Below are 14841 nucleotides of genomic sequence, written 5' to 3' on the forward strand. Positions count from 1 at the left end.
GGGTGGCAATCAGAATCGCAATAATCTCATTTGAATTAATTAAATGTTAGCTGGGTTAATGTTACATGATCATAAACGGCACCAAGCACATACTGTTAAAAACTTTTAATTCTTGTGTAAACCATAGATCTGCACATTTACATAATACAATTTTAAAAGAACTTAAACAGTAAAAAAAAATAATATGACCGATACAATGGCTGCTCAAATTCAGTGCCTTAAGCTCAGATTTTTAAAGTCCTTTTGTACCAGGTAGCTTTGTTACAAACTGTCATTTCCTTCTTCAGTTTGACTTCGAGTTGCTTCAGAAGATTGCACCATATCTGAAGGGTCACAGATTACTTGTCTACAATGATTTAGAAGTAAAACTTCATAGTACTAACTTCAGTCATATGATTAAGCAAATAGTGTTACTGGAATTAAGTTAAAATTCTAATTTCATGAGTGTGCCATCAATTAAAATGTACAGTGTCCTGACTCATGTCTCCTGTCACTTGTAGCTGCACCAAGTTCCTATGTTTGTGAATTCTGTTGACAATGGCAATAAACCTCTTTCTGTGAGTGACATTAATGTCTACCTCTGTTCCCGATCAAGGCTTTATTCCCTTAAAGCGGGCAACAGGTCTGCAATGCTCTCCACATAGTAATCAGGGACCATGCCCTGCCTCTTTGGACAGCTGCTCTTCAGATGCTCCTGTGCCTCTGCCACAGTGCTGACCCCAGTGAGGGTGAGCAGAGTCTTCAGACCACAGTTATAGCCAAGGAGGATGTCTGTATCCAAGCGATCACCAACCATCATGCAGCGCCCCCGCTCCACACCAAACTGAGAGGCAACACAATCAAACATGAACTGGTTTGGTTTGCCCACAGTCTGGGCCTGGCGCTGGGCTGCCGCCTCCACAGCCTCCACAATACATCCAGTACCTAAGAAGAACACAAATCAGTGAATCATTTCATAAATTGCCTACTTAAACTACAAAGTATACCTACCTGGGACAGCCTTGCCTCCTTCCAGGGGCAGCCGGGAGTCTCTGTTGGTCCCCACAAACAGACAGCCCTGGTTCAGATATTGCATGGCCCGGTTCAGCTTCATGTAGCTGAAGTGCTCGTCAAACCCGACCACCACCGCCTTCACCTCCGGGTCCAAGGGCACGTTGGCCCAGTCTGAAGGTTTCCCGGTGATGGGGTCGGGTCCTACCCCGGTCTGCTGGATCCCAACTGCCTCCAGCTCCTGCTTCATGGCATTGCTGCCCAGGAGGTACACTTTCCCCTGGATCTTGCACACCGTCCTGAGGTACATGGCGCAGCAGTACGCGGTTCCAAACACCTCGTCCTCGCTCACGTTGAAACCCATCAGGGACATTTTGTCCGCATACAGCTTCCTCGTCTTGCTGCTGTTGTTGGTAACGAAAAATACTTTCTTGCCATTTTTCTTGAGGAGGTTTATGACTTCTGCAGCTCCAGCAACAGCCTGGTCTCCTCTCCAGATCACGCCGTCGCAGTCAAACAAGACGCTGTCTACAGAGTCCAGCACCTGTTTGATGAGCGCCCCGCTCAGCCGCGTGCATTTGGTCCCAGACATTAGTCTTCACTCCGACGGCGCTCAGGTCTACGCTCCGGGCTCTGGTCTGATTTTATTCATTTGCTGTCAAAATACACTTGAAAAGAGTGACCTTCTCAGCAACGTGACTTCCGCACCGGCTTAAAGGCGCAGTCAGCAGCTGAAGCTCCGCCCTCTTCCCTTTGGAACTACTGAGGTCGGAGGCCGTTTTACAGAAGTTATACTAAAGAGTGTTCTAAATGTCATCACAAAAGTATAAAGATTAAACTGCACTTTTCAAGGCAAAAAGTCAATACAAAAAATAATAAGGTTATAGCCAAGGGAAACTTGGATATCAACCGCCATAAAAAACAAAGAAGAACTTATTTGGTTCTTATTTCAGCCTAATTAAATGGGACACTTAAAGAAAATAATGTAACACTTCACTTGGATACCACCAACTGCCATAAAACAACAACAACAAATGGGACTTTTGGATTGAGATTTTATTATTAAAAATGATATACAATACATTTTAGGACAAATGAATGCAAGTCAATGCAATGTACCCAAAATGAATGGAAAGCTGTATGTGTGTACAAGCCACTCTTAACATTCATGACAAATTCAATTCTGTAAATTGTACAACTGTAATTTAATGTAAAATCACATTTGTTTTAGTCGTCTTTTTTATGTATAGTCTGTGGGGGGAAGAAAATCTCTCCGATGTTTTGTGGAAACCCTTTACTGTAAAAGTGTCTTTTAGAGTGGTCTGGTGACATACTGCACAGGTGGTCAGCAGTTACTGGCTGACAGTGCTGACAAATATATCCTCGATCTTTGTACCATTCATTAGAAGTCTGATTTATAAGAGCAAGGTAAGTGTGAAACAAGGCATAGCCTGCCAGCAGAAAGAAGATGAAGACCAGGAAACCCAGCATGAAAACTATTCGAGGAAACGTCAGAAAAAGATGCTGTAACAAAAACAGGAATATGGGATTAGTAGTATATCGCATTTAAAGATAGTTCACAAGATATTCCAAATGTATCACAACTTTCCAATGGTTCAACAGCTACTCCATTAACATACTAACCAGTACATCTCACCTGAACAACAAACAGAGGCCCTGCTGCCTTCTGCTGGCCGTTTTCATCTAGGTAACTGGCGTGCAGGAGTCCTGACCTCAGTACTGCGTGAAACAGCATGTCTCCTGTTAGCAGGGCAATGGCACCAGCCATAGCACTCAAACTGAAGAGATACAGCAGGAAGTAGCGAGTGTTCTTAAAACCAATGCAGTTATTCACCCAGACACAGTGGTGGTCAAAACGTTGAACACATCTGTTACAGACCCCTGTAAAAGTAAAATACAATAATAAACTGGAAATCAAGTGCTAATAAACTATAGAGAATACTATTATTTGGGAAAAATAGCCAGGTCTAGTCGGATAACAAATATACTTACTGCAGTGTTTAGAGCGAGCAGGTTTGAGAAGTTGACAGGTTGGACAGGAGACTCCAGGGTGAAACAGACGTCCGTCATATGGATAGATTTGAAGCTGACCATCAACTTTCTTTTTTGTCACTGTGCCTGTTAAGAAGAAAACTGTCAGAAATAACACAAAACACGTTCAAAAATATTAGAACACAGACACTTACCTGGATCTCTTTTAATGCAGAGATAGAAGAATAATGTCTTTAAGGCTAAAAGGACGTAAGGCACCGACAGACTCGCCAATGTGGTGTCCATCTCCCGACAGTATCCAAACACCTCATATGTAAACTCTGCATACACCGCTATCTCCAGCAGGATATGAATGTAGATGAACATGTTGCTTCTACAATTACAACAAATTGATGATGTAACAAAATAATAGTAATAAAGCAAATATAAAGTGCAGTTAGTATATATTTAATAAAACCTTTGGTGAAAAAGCTTGTGCATAGCCCTTTGTGAGAACCTTTGGAGCCATTTGGGTGTAATTGGTCCAAATACCTTTCAAAAATAATAAAACAGGGATTGAGATTTGAATATAGAATTGTTTTCGAGGGAGATGGATCTATCGCCATCAAAATGTGATTGTATTACCTTTGCCAGACTGTCCCAGAGGCAGGTGAAAGGGGACTGCTGCTGTCCTGAATATTTGCAGACAAGGACTATACATGCCAGAACCACAACCACGTAGATAGCAAATAAAGTGAGGAAATCCATCTGCGTCAAGTGTCAAAAACAATATTGAAATAATGAACAGTTATAGTCCGGAATACATTCTCTCTTCTCATTTTCTCACGTTTTATCGTGCAGTTTTTGACTTTTCTATATACAAGCTCACTGTTAGCCTCCCATCATTGCATTACTCTCCAAACAGGTTAGCTTATCACTTCATATCTCTTTTGAAATATGCTTATCTGCTTACCTTTTAAGGAAAGTCACACATAGCCCCGATCTAATGTCATATCTCACGTTAACTTTGTTAGTTTTCTCTGTCGAAAGCACGGCATATCAACTCCACTTTGCTCCATGTCGGTTGTGTCAACAAATCCACTTCCTTAGCATCACGTTAGCCACATTTGCTAACTAGCGACGCTAGCTCCGAGCGCTGCAGCCAGCGGCCCCATCTGGATGGACAGATTACAACACAAGTTTGGTCATTTACATAGCTTGAGGATCTTGATCTGATGAAAAACAAGGTTGAAAACGTTTGTATTATTTTATATATTTTGCCACTGATTTTATGTATTGTGCCACTGATTTTAAACCACATCAATCAACTAGACACGCGTGAGTAATGAGAATGAAAGCAGCTCCAGGCAATGTATTTATAATAACTGTAGACAGGTGCAAAAAATATGAAAATATATATATATATATTTATATAAACAAAATATAATAATAGTAATATTGATGATAATAATAATATTCAATGTTATGTTGAGACGGCTACCAATCATTAGGAAATAGATAGTGTTTCCTGAAAAGTTCTAAATAAATACACCCCCAATAACTATGAAAGCAAATACTACAACTGTCTTCTAGTGTGTTGGGGTCATTATTGGGGTCATTGTTGGGGTAGGGCTACAAGGGGTGAAATTTGAAATAATTTCCCCTTTTGAATGACAATTAATTCTGATTCTGATTCTCGATATCTTAAAAAATGGTCTTTTGCTTTTCTCTAGCCTATAGGTTTTTACCAGGCTCCACAGGACTCCAGTGGATCCGGTTGCAGACTCAATGGCCCAACACTCATATTACAGATCACAGTGCTGCAGAGAGGAACAGTACTCAGGAGATCTACCTGCATATCTCTGGATGTGGCTCCAAAAGGTAAAGCATGGGTGCTTGACCAGTGTTTTGATTGTTTGAGATTCAGGAACATTCAGGAAATTTATGTTTTATAGGCTTTGCTAATGTCCATTAGAGGCTTTAGATAAAAAAAAAAATGTTTTTTGTTAACAATCTATCATATGTACCCATTATTTTATGCATCAGTATTAATGCATTTTAATTAAATTACTTTCACTCTCAAATTTGGATACATCCCATTAATACTTGGGTAATCTTCATAGACTTTTTTGTTCACTTTCTAATTAAATCATACGTTTATTGGAGTGAAGCTACGCATTAAACTAGATGTCAACCAGCTTGTACACATGCTCTGAAATGGGCATGCTGTTTTATCCGCTTGGCCTTTAATAAACACGGAGTAAAAGATGTATTTTGTTGTGCATTCAGACCATTGCTTGAAACTAGAATTTTTAAGGTCTCTATTGAATTGCAAGTTAAGGCCACAAATGTATGCCAACAGTGGCCAATGTTATATGGGAGTCGACTCATTTTAGTGGCACAATAGCTAAAATAATAATAATGATCATCAAGTTAAGTGTGTCCTGACAGTGGCACATGACCACGCACTATCTGCCTGCACAGGGGGGCGTGTGTTCTCTGAGTATTAATAACACAAAGTGGATGGAAGAGTGCTGCGGATTGAGCCCATAATCCTACTAATCCCACAATCTTGAGTCTTAGATTGTCCCCCTCTCCTTCTCAATGGGCTCAACACTCGAGTAGTACTGCACTTGGACCGACAGCATCCCAGACACACAGGCGCTCCAATTAGTCTTCATCGGCCTGTCTTACGTGGAGTGATTCTGGGCCAGGAGCGGTCCCTGGGAGAGCCGCCTCAAGAGCGGAGGCGAAAGGGAGGGGAGAGAGACGCATCTGTGTATTTATAGAAAAATGAGGCCTTACAATACCCTTTTTGGCGAGAGAAGTATTAAGGAACGGAGGTGCGCGGATGCACATGTCCCAGTTTTTCTGATTAACTCTGTGTTGCTCAAACTGGCCCCAACGATGATTCAGGGATGAGATGTGACTTTCTTGACATACTCACAGAGGCTGCACCGGCTTTTTTTTGCACACGCCCTGCGCTTGCTCATGAGGACTGCTGTGGCTTCTGAGTGCTGCGAGAATGGGACAGTGTTCTAAGTGTTGACTGTGGGGTGCGGGTGGGTGGTCCAGGGGGGCATCTTTTTCCTTGCATTGCATTTAACAGAGAGGATTGATGGTAATAGGGTCGACTACTATCTGATACTGAAGATGAAGAAGTTTTTGCAAAACCGAAAAGGCCGGTACTCTTTTCGGCAGAGCAAACGGGGCTTTCGGTATCCACCTAAAGATTCCTGTAAGTCTTTTATCAGCTTTGTCCACTCTTTGTAAATCCTATTGTTGTGCCACACTGTTGGGACAGTGTAGCGCATCATTAGCTTCCATCCTGCAGCTAACATTCAAATATATTGGGATCGTCTTAATTCTCAATTAGGTCAACATTTTCTCATCTCAATCGGAGTTCCATAAGTGACTGAAGCTTCCATTATCTGTGCTTCTTCTATGTTATACCACCAGCTCCATCAGCTGTGCAGTGTGCACTGGTTTGGTTGCATAATTACAAAGTCATTCAGCACCCAAAAATCTGCTATGGGAACGTTTGCCTTTCTAAGCTAATTAAGGTCACCATTTTTTTTGCAATGCTTTAATGTGATTGGCTGCTTTGGAGCTTGTGAACCAGGCCATGAGTGCTGAGTGTGTCATGGCTCAGGGTAGAAGGGTTACAGAGCCTCACTGGGTAGCGCCTCCGGTGAAGGCGCTAGTGGCAGGGAGCTGTGACAGGAGCGTTTCCTTTAAGGCATGCACAGACGAGCACAAGCCTTTTCTAATGCAAATGGACTTGAATATGGTTGTAAAGGCAGGTAGGTTCTCTGCTTCAAATGTCTTGTATTGTATAATATAAGACTATAGATGTGGCACAGTTAATGTTTTGGGGATTATTTATGTAAATGCATCTGCAAATGAACTCAATGGTTTAAACTTTTATGAGATCCAAACAATAAATACAAAATACAAAAAAAAAAGCTGAATTTGATTTAATAATTGAAATGCTAGTAGTTGTAGCTGTAGTTACTTTAGTAGTAGTGTTGTTATCACTGAATGCAGTAGTAATAATGGATGAGGGTCATAAATAAGTAGTGGTTAAGATGCATTGCCCAATTGTAATGGTGGGATGTATTGGTATTATTTGTGTTTAAAAGTACAAATAGCGCTAGTGCTAAAACTTTTTGAACTTACTCTCACTTTTTAAATGCACCTCAATGACTTTTTTATTGTTCAACACTGACTGTGCTTGAAGTTCTCAGCATGCCGACGTCCAATCAGGGCTGGCCTGAAGAGTTTGGCTTCCAGCTCGGAGGGACTGGGCCCTGCTACATCCTGTCGGTGGAGGAGGGGAGCAGTGCCCACCTGGCCGGGCTGCATCCAGGGGACCAAGTGCTGGAGATCGAAGGTCACAATGTGTCCACACTGCTCCCACAAGCTGTCATTGCCATTGCACAGACTCAGAGAAACATACCGCCCAGTATCGGAGTGGTGTCCCGTATACAGCAGGTGGGTACAAGCAGCGTGTACAATACGTGTTTCTGTTCAAATGATGCTACAATGCCTAATATTACCATCTTCTCAGGTTTCAACTTCCTTTTATGCAGCATTTTGACAAATGTGTCAAAATAACAAAATTAACTGCTATGGCAACAGTTCAAATTTGTTATAATTCTGAAACCCATGGATTTGTATAGTTGAGAGTAGGTATTGTGTTAGACAACTGGAACCCTGATTAGATAATAATACTTTATTTGTGATTTAGCTCAGTATGCAAAGTCCTCTTCAGCAGTGGTTCACAACTTTTTTCTCCTAATCAATATGATCAAGTTTTTGGTTCTTCTTTGGGTGCTTTTTTGCACTGTACTTACTGTAGCAATGATGTAATCCAATTTTAGACCTGGTTTAACCCTAATTTAGACCTTGATTAGTCCTTTTATAGACCTGATCTAGTTTCTTAGCTGACGAAAAACACGTGAGACAGAATGACACATTTTAAGCAAGACCAAATTCAATCTTTTTACAAAAACTTTACTAATAAATAAAATGAATACTTTTCTAGATACTCTCAATTTACCCGTTGTGACCAAAGTAAAACTTAAAGTAAGATAATATTAAGAGCTGAAATAACAGAAAATACAGGACGCTATCGAGAGATTGTTCTTTAAACAATGAGTCTCCTCTGTTTTTAAAACATTTTTACTGGGCCATTGAAAAAAAAATCTGATTCCTCTGAGTTGGAAAGAAGCCATCATATCTCTAATACATAAAGAAGGGGAAGGCAATTGTTCCTCATATTTATAGACCTATCGCAATCCTGGATGTGGACTACCGTATTTACACCTCAATTATGTCCAAAAGAAAGGAGTAAATACTCCCATATTTAATTCACAGTGATCAGACAGGATTTCTTTACAAATGACAAACACAGGATAACATAAGACGAGCTTTACACATAATAAGTCATATACAAAAACAACAAAAGCTGTAATAATTAGATTAGATGCCGAGAACACTTTTGATTCTGTTAGTTTCTTTATGTTAGTCCAACATCAAGAGTTAAAATGAATGTTCACATGACAGACCCATCGACTCTGGAAAGGGGCGAGGCAGGGTTGTGCTTCGTTCCCTCTTGTTCGCTTTGAACCAGGCCAAATATATTAGATAATCAGAAACCATCAGTGAGTTAAAATGATAAACTTCCAAGGGAAAAAATATTCTATTTATGATATATTATATAACTGCATTAATAATCAGGACAGCTACTCTACTAAATATATTAAAAACAAACTATGCTTACTTCTGGAGAAGCCATGGCAGCCAGGACGTTCAACATTACCATACATTTTGGGACTGTCCTATTGCTCAAAAATCCTGGACTAAAATAAAGACACTGTTTTAGGAATTGCCATCCCATAACATTTTAGAACTAAGTAAATCTAACTAAACAAACAAAAAACATTGATTTTGAGAATTTATAATTTAGAAATATTACATATATAATACTTTTTTTTTTTTAAACTAATATAACGATTTTACAATGTAAGAACCAGTAAAAAATAGACGGGTTACTCATTACTGAAGCCATATTTTCTCACTCCACAGATGGACATCATCCCTGGTCCAGATGGTCGTTTTGGCTTCACTATCGTGGGAGACTGCCCCCTGCTGGTGGAAGACTGCTCTCCGTGCTCCCCCGCAGGCAGAGCAGGTCTTAGGGCCGGGGACTATGTCATGGAGGTCAATGGCATCCCGGTCCGACAACACGAGACGGCCGCAGCGCTCATCAAGTCCTCTCAGGGCAGGACCCTCCGCCTCGGGGTCCTCTGTCTGGGACCAAGGCAGAAACGCAGCATCAGCATCGAGGACAGTCAGATGGGAGGAGACGGGATGAGGATGGACAGGAAACACAAGGCTTTAGAGTTCAATAGAAAGGTCTAAGTATAGAACACATTTACAACAATATTAGCAACTATGTGTAATTACAAAATATCACAAGTATCACATAATGGGCTTTTTCTATACAGCCAATTATAAGCTCCTGAGCTGAAAATGCATTGTTTTGTTACAATGGATCAGTGAAAAAGTAAGATACTACAAGGGCCATGATCTATTGCTTTGTTTTGCATTTTACAGGAGAAAAATAGGATGGCAAAAGGATGGAAATAGCTGGGTAACTGAAAAGATAATGAGGATAAATCATTTTGTCTAGATTATCACCAATAAAATACTAAGCATGATTCCCGGTCATTTTGGATACACGTTGGAAATAATCATCCTTACTTCCCTCCTTTTACCATGATATTACTGTGCTGACAGATTCCCCACTAACTTCTCTAAAACATAGTTAACATAATGAATTACATTTAAGATTTGGGCTGGTTTATAATTTGACTTCCTAGTATGTACAGGTAATGTAAAGTATTACACAATAATTATGTGAACATATATTTTACACAACATATTTATTTGTTGAATGAATGCTTAAACTGTCAGAAAAATATGTTCCTTGCACGTAAATGTCCATTCATTTTTCATGAAATGTTGTGTTTGGTAGCGTAGTTACAAAGTAAGCAATTACCGTAACTTTTTATTAAGGCAAGGCAAGGCAAGGCAAGTTTATTTGTAGAGCACATTTCATACACAAGGCAATTCAAAGTGCTTCACAGCAGGAAAAATGCATTCAAATCACAAAGAAATTACAGAAATACAATAAAATTAACTAAATTAAAAATTATCAATCCAACTGATTTTCTAAACTAATAAAATCACAAACAAAAGAGAAGAGTGCAAAGATAAAAATTAACTACAATAAAATTAACTAAATTAAAAATTATCAATCCAACTGATTTTCTAAACTAATAAAATCACAAACAAAAGAGAAGAGTGCAAAGAAAAAATCCCTTCAGTCATATGCACAGCTAAACAAAACTGTTTTTAGCTTAGATTTGAACATTGTCAGAGTAGAAGCCTGTCTCACATCTTCAGGAAGACTGTTCCAGATTTTAGCTGCATAAAACTGAAACGCAGATTCCCCATGTTTTGTCCTGACTCTGGGCACCAGCAGGAGGCCGGTCCCTGAGGTCCTCAGAGTCCGAGATGGTTCATATGGCACTAACATATCCAAGATGTACTTTGGTGCTAGGCCATGGAGAGACTTGTACACAAGCAGAGCTGCTTTAAAGTCTATTCTCTGAGCCACAGGGAGCCAGTGCAGAGACCTGAGAACAGAACTAATGTGATCATACTTCCTGGTTCTAGTCAGGACCCGAGCAGCAGCGTTCTGGATGTACTGCAGCTGTTTTACAGCTCGTTTGGAGAGACCAGTGAGCAGGCCGTTACAGTAGTCTAATCTACTGGAGACAAACGCGTGGATAAGTCTCTCTAAATCTGGTTTTGACAGTATATTTTTGATTTTGGCAATGTTTTTTAGATGGTAAAACGCTGCTGATGTTATTGATTTGACGTGGCTATTAAAGTTCAAGTCTGAGTCCATTATTACCCCCAGATTTCTAATTTGGTTTGTAGGTTTTAGAGCGAGACTCTGGAGGTGACCGCTAACACTTTCTCTTTGTTTCTGTGGGCCAAAAACGATTATTTCAGTCTTGTCTGAGTTCAGCTGGAGAAAGTTGTTTTGCATCCACACACTGATCTGTTGGATGCAGTGACAGAGTGAATCTACTGGTCCATAGTCACCTGCCGATAGTGAAACATAGATCTGAGTGTCGTCTGCATAATTGTGATAGGACACATTTTCACTGCGTATCAACTGACCCAACGGCAGCATGTAGAGGTTGAACAGAAGGGGACCCAGGACTGACCCTTGGGGCACTCCACAGGTCAGGGTCATGTGGTCTGAGACACAGCTACCAATTTCAACAAAGTACTTCCTGTCTTCCAGATAGGACCTTAACCAGTTTAGGGCAGTGCCAGTGATGCCCACCCAGTCCTCTAGTCTCTGTAAGAGGATCCCATGATCGACAGTGTCAAAAGCAGCACTCAGATCTAACAGAATTAAGACTGAGGCTTTGCCCGTGTCAGTGTTCAGGCGGATGTCATTTGTCACCTTGACAAGAGCAGTCTCAGTGCTGTGATGAGGTCTAAAACCTGACTGAAAAACATCAAATGAGTTGTTTATTAAGAGGAAATCTGTGAGCTGTTGGTAAACAACCTTTTCAAGGACTTTGCCCCAAAATGGTAGATTAGAGATGGGCCGGTAATGACTCAGTACTGCGGCATCAAGACTGCTCTTCTTTAGGAGAGGCTTTATGACCGCAGTTTTCAAAGACATTGGGAATGTTCCAGATTGAAGCGACATGTTAACTATGTGAGTGAATGGTGCTAACAAACTGTTCAGCACAGACTTTAGAAATTTGGTGGGTAACACATCAAGGCAGCATGTAGATGAACTCAGACTGGTGATGATCTCATGGACAGGTTTGTCAGTTACTGGTGCAAAGTGAGTTAGCTCTAAGTGTCTTGGTGGTTTTAGGGTAATTTTTTGCATTGTGGGATTTATAGCATTTTTAATGCCCTGAACTTTGTCATTAAAGAATAATGCAAACTCATTACACTTGGATGTGGAAATGAGTTCTAACGGCAGCTGAGCTGGAGGGTTTGTTAATCTGTTTACTGTGGCAAACAGGACACGCGAGTTGTTACTGCAGCTACCAATTATTTCAGAAAAATATCTTTCCCTAGTTCTACATAAGATTAGGTTGTACATGTTCAGCTTTTCTTTGTAAATCTCTTTTTGAACCTGGAGCTTTGACTTGCGCCATTTCCGTTCAGCCCTGCGGCACTCCCTTTTCTGTGCCCTGACCGAATCATCATTTCTCCACAGCGCCTTCTGCTTATTTTTAACCATTTTAGCCTTTATAGGGGCGATGGTGTCCAGAACATTCAAAACACTAGATGTAACAGAGTTCAACAAATCATTTACATTAGAACATGAGACATTTTCAAAGTTTATCATTTCCATAAACAGTGCACCTGTGCCATCACTTATGTGTCTCCTCTGAACAACTGCAGGACCCACCGGAGGTTTGGGAGAAACAGACAGGTCAAAGAAGACACAGAAATGATCAGACAGAGCAACATCGATCACATTAACATTTGAAATATTTACCCCCTTTGTAATTATGAGATCTAGAGTGTGTCCTTTGCTGTGGGTGGGGCCTCTCACATGCTGAGTAAGACTGAAGGTTTCAAGGACCGCATCAAGCTCTTTAGCGTTTCTGTCACAAATATTATCAACATGCACATTGAAATCACCTGTAATGACCAAACCATCAAAGTCTGTGCATATGACTGAAAGCATCTCAGTAAAATCATCAATAAAACGTTGGCAGTGCTGGGGAGGCTTGTATAAAACAATGAAGAGAATGGATGGAGACTGTTTTAGCTCCATTTTAAAGGATACATACTCAAATGATGAAAACACCCCAAAAGACAACCTGCGGGTAATTATTTCATCTCTAAAGACAGCACAGACTCCACCCCCTTTTTTGTTTTCTCGTGTTTCAGATTCAAACTTAAAGTTGGGTGGAGCAGATTCTATCAGAACTACATTTCCTGTGTTTTTGTCAAGCCATGTTTCAGTTAAAAACATAAAATCAAGATTATAAGAAGAAATTAAATTATTAATTAAGAGAGATTTGTTACATAAGGATCTGACATTTAGCACAGCAAGTTTCAGACTAGTTTCAGTGAGACTGGGCTTTATCTTTTCACAGGGAATATGAATCACATTTCTCAGATTGGGCCTGACTCGCATTTTGTTTTTCCATCTCTGTGATGATGTGACTACAGAAATAGCACTAGGGGGGGCTCTTTTTACATAGGGCCCCGGGTTGGTTTGATTTTTAATGTGACAATAAGTCCCGGCAACGCTGAGACCCAGTGCATCCTAGCTATGGGAGATACCAGGTGAAAGGCGAGGTTGGATGGGTGGTGGGGCTTTTGTTGGTGTAGTCGGCTTGTGCAGGGAAGAGTTGATACGTATTGACATAGCCCTTGCTATATTGGGCGTGAGTGGAGCCATCTTAATGCCTGATTTGATCAGACTTTCAAAATGGCTGGGAAGGCCCATGGGTGAGAGTGGAGATGAGAAGGAGAATGATGAATCTTTAGTGGGAGTAGATGTTGCAGGGGGAACCCAGGGCTGGTGTGAAGGCAGGGGCGATGACAGGGATGTTGTTGGGCTTGTCACAGATGGGTCCAAGGCCTTTGAAGATTGTTCCTTTGCTGGAGGCGGTGGAGGTGAATGCGGAGCAGCTGGAGCTGAATCCTTTGCTGGTGGTGGTGGAGCAGCTGCTGATGAATCCTTTGGTGGAGGCTGAGGTTGTGGTGCTTTTGATGTTGAAACATTGGCTCGGTCTCTGGCTGATGGAGCAGGAATTCTTCTCTCATTCCTCTCTTCTCTAACTATCTGCTCAGGACCCTGTCCAGGCCCAGTCCAATGCCTCAGAGCGTGGAGCAGGTTCTCTGTCAGCACCCTCACTCCACCTCTGCATAGGTGGGGGCCATTTCTCTTAAACAGGTCCTCTCGTTTCCAGAATAGATAGAAGTTCTCAATGTAGTGTAGTCCTCTCGGGGAACACTCTTTGGACAACCATGTGTTCAGCTGAAGAAGCCGGCTAAACTTGTTTATCCTCCTGTCGATGTTTGGAAGAGGTCCACTTATGAATGTTTTGATTTCCATTTTATCAAGCACGTCGAATAACTTCAAGAAGTCTTTTTTCAAAACCTCAGTCTGTTCCCGCCGCATGTCCACTGCACCCACGTGCACAATCAGCTGTTTAGCTCCTCCATGCTTAGCCATAATATTTGGAAGGAGTGACATTATCTCAGAAACAGTGGCGCTTGGAAAAGAATGTGTGTTTATCTTTTCATGCGTCACGTGACTTATCGCGCCGTCCCCAACTAAAACAATCTTCGTGACCTTGGCTCCTGGCACAGATCCTCCTCGCTGTATTTTGGCCACGTCATCTTTCCTTTTTTCATTTAATTCCATCTCTGAAAGTGGTAAAAATCTGTTGGTGAGCTGTATTTTAGGCGACTTCACGTTATCTTTGTATCGTTTAGGCTTTGCTCCAAGTTTGTTCCAAGAAACAGCCTGGTCTTTCTGGTTTTTAGACAGTTTTGGAAACGACACAGAGTCACTGCGGTTTAGGTTGAAAGTAGCAGTTTTTCTTGTAAAAAGTGTGCTCTTCTTACCGTCGGTTGACACAGGAATGGTATCGTGAAGAACTTTTTCAGATTCCAAAACAAATATCCGTGTTTTCAGCTCATTAATTTCTTGTTGATATTTCCGACAGCGTTCACAGTCTTTCTCCCTTCTTCTCCCGGACATGTCGCTGGCGTCAGATATGT

The 14841-nt window shown here is 41.1% G+C and overlaps 3 protein-coding genes across 4 annotated transcripts in view; 1 reads left to right on the forward strand and 2 right to left on the reverse strand.

Moving 5' to 3' along the window:
* Window positions 1-415: 415 nt before the first annotated feature.
* Window positions 416-1708, reverse strand: pgp (phosphoglycolate phosphatase). The gene is made up of 3 exons (XM_072455773.1): window positions 991-1708; window positions 550-924; window positions 416-500 (listed from the first exon to the last, which is right to left on the reverse strand). Exons 1-2 carry the CDS (start codon window positions 1580-1582, stop codon window positions 599-601), a joined length of 918 nt encoding a protein of 305 aa, XP_072311874.1. The 5' UTR covers window positions 1583-1708; the 3' UTR covers window positions 416-500; window positions 550-598.
* Window positions 1709-2126: 418 nt separating this feature from the next.
* Window positions 2127-4116, reverse strand: zdhhc4 (zDHHC palmitoyltransferase 4). Its single transcript, XM_072456490.1, has 7 exons — window positions 3956-4116; window positions 3628-3750; window positions 3461-3534; window positions 3198-3376; window positions 3004-3129; window positions 2648-2892; window positions 2127-2514 (listed from the first exon to the last, which is right to left on the reverse strand). Exons 2-7 carry the CDS (start codon window positions 3748-3750, stop codon window positions 2218-2220), a joined length of 1044 nt encoding a protein of 347 aa, XP_072312591.1. The 5' UTR covers window positions 3956-4116; the 3' UTR covers window positions 2127-2217.
* A 1941-nt stretch (window positions 4117-6057) lies between these two features.
* Window positions 6058-14841, forward strand: part of grid2ipb (glutamate receptor, ionotropic, delta 2 (Grid2) interacting protein, b) — a 48016-nt gene continuing 39232 nt past the window's right edge. For both annotated transcript variants that reach the window (XM_072456013.1, XM_072456016.1), the window contains exons 1-3: window positions 6058-6220; window positions 7223-7476; window positions 9073-9402. In XM_072456013.1, the coding sequence (XP_072312114.1) occupies window positions 6136-6220; window positions 7223-7476; window positions 9073-9402 (669 nt within the window). In that variant the 5' untranslated portion in view covers window positions 6058-6135. The remainder of the gene's footprint in view (window positions 6221-7222; window positions 7477-9072; window positions 9403-14841) is intronic.

This window comes from Eucyclogobius newberryi, unplaced genomic scaffold, assembly GCF_026437365.1.
Source record: "Eucyclogobius newberryi isolate DKJ021-1_F unplaced genomic scaffold, fEucNew1.0.hap1 SCAF_20, whole genome shotgun sequence".
Lineage (NCBI taxonomy): Eukaryota > Metazoa > Chordata > Actinopteri > Gobiiformes > Gobiidae > Eucyclogobius > Eucyclogobius newberryi.

What these genes read in the sequence shown, in the direction of transcription:
- pgp (XM_072455773.1), bottom strand. Translation starts at nt 1,582, where the DNA reads ATGTCTGGGACCAAATGCACGCGGCTGAGCGGGGCGCTCATCAAACAG. An exon ending in AGGAGGCAAGGCTGTCCCAG is followed by an intron (nt 925 to 990) that starts GTAGGTATACTT and finishes TGTTCTTCTTAG; the next exon opens with GTACTGGATGTATTGTGGAG.
- zdhhc4 (XM_072456490.1), bottom strand. Translation starts at nt 3,750, where the DNA reads ATGGATTTCCTCACTTTATTTGCTATCTACGTGGTTGTGGTTCTGGCA. An exon ending in TGCTCGCTCTAAACACTGCA is followed by an intron (nt 2,893 to 3,003) that starts GTAAGTATATTT and finishes TTACTTTTACAG; the next exon opens with GGGTCTGTAACAGATGTGTT. An exon ending in GGCCTCTGTTTGTTGTTCAG is followed by an intron (nt 2,515 to 2,647) that starts GTGAGATGTACT and finishes TTTTTGTTACAG; the next exon opens with CATCTTTTTCTGACGTTTCC.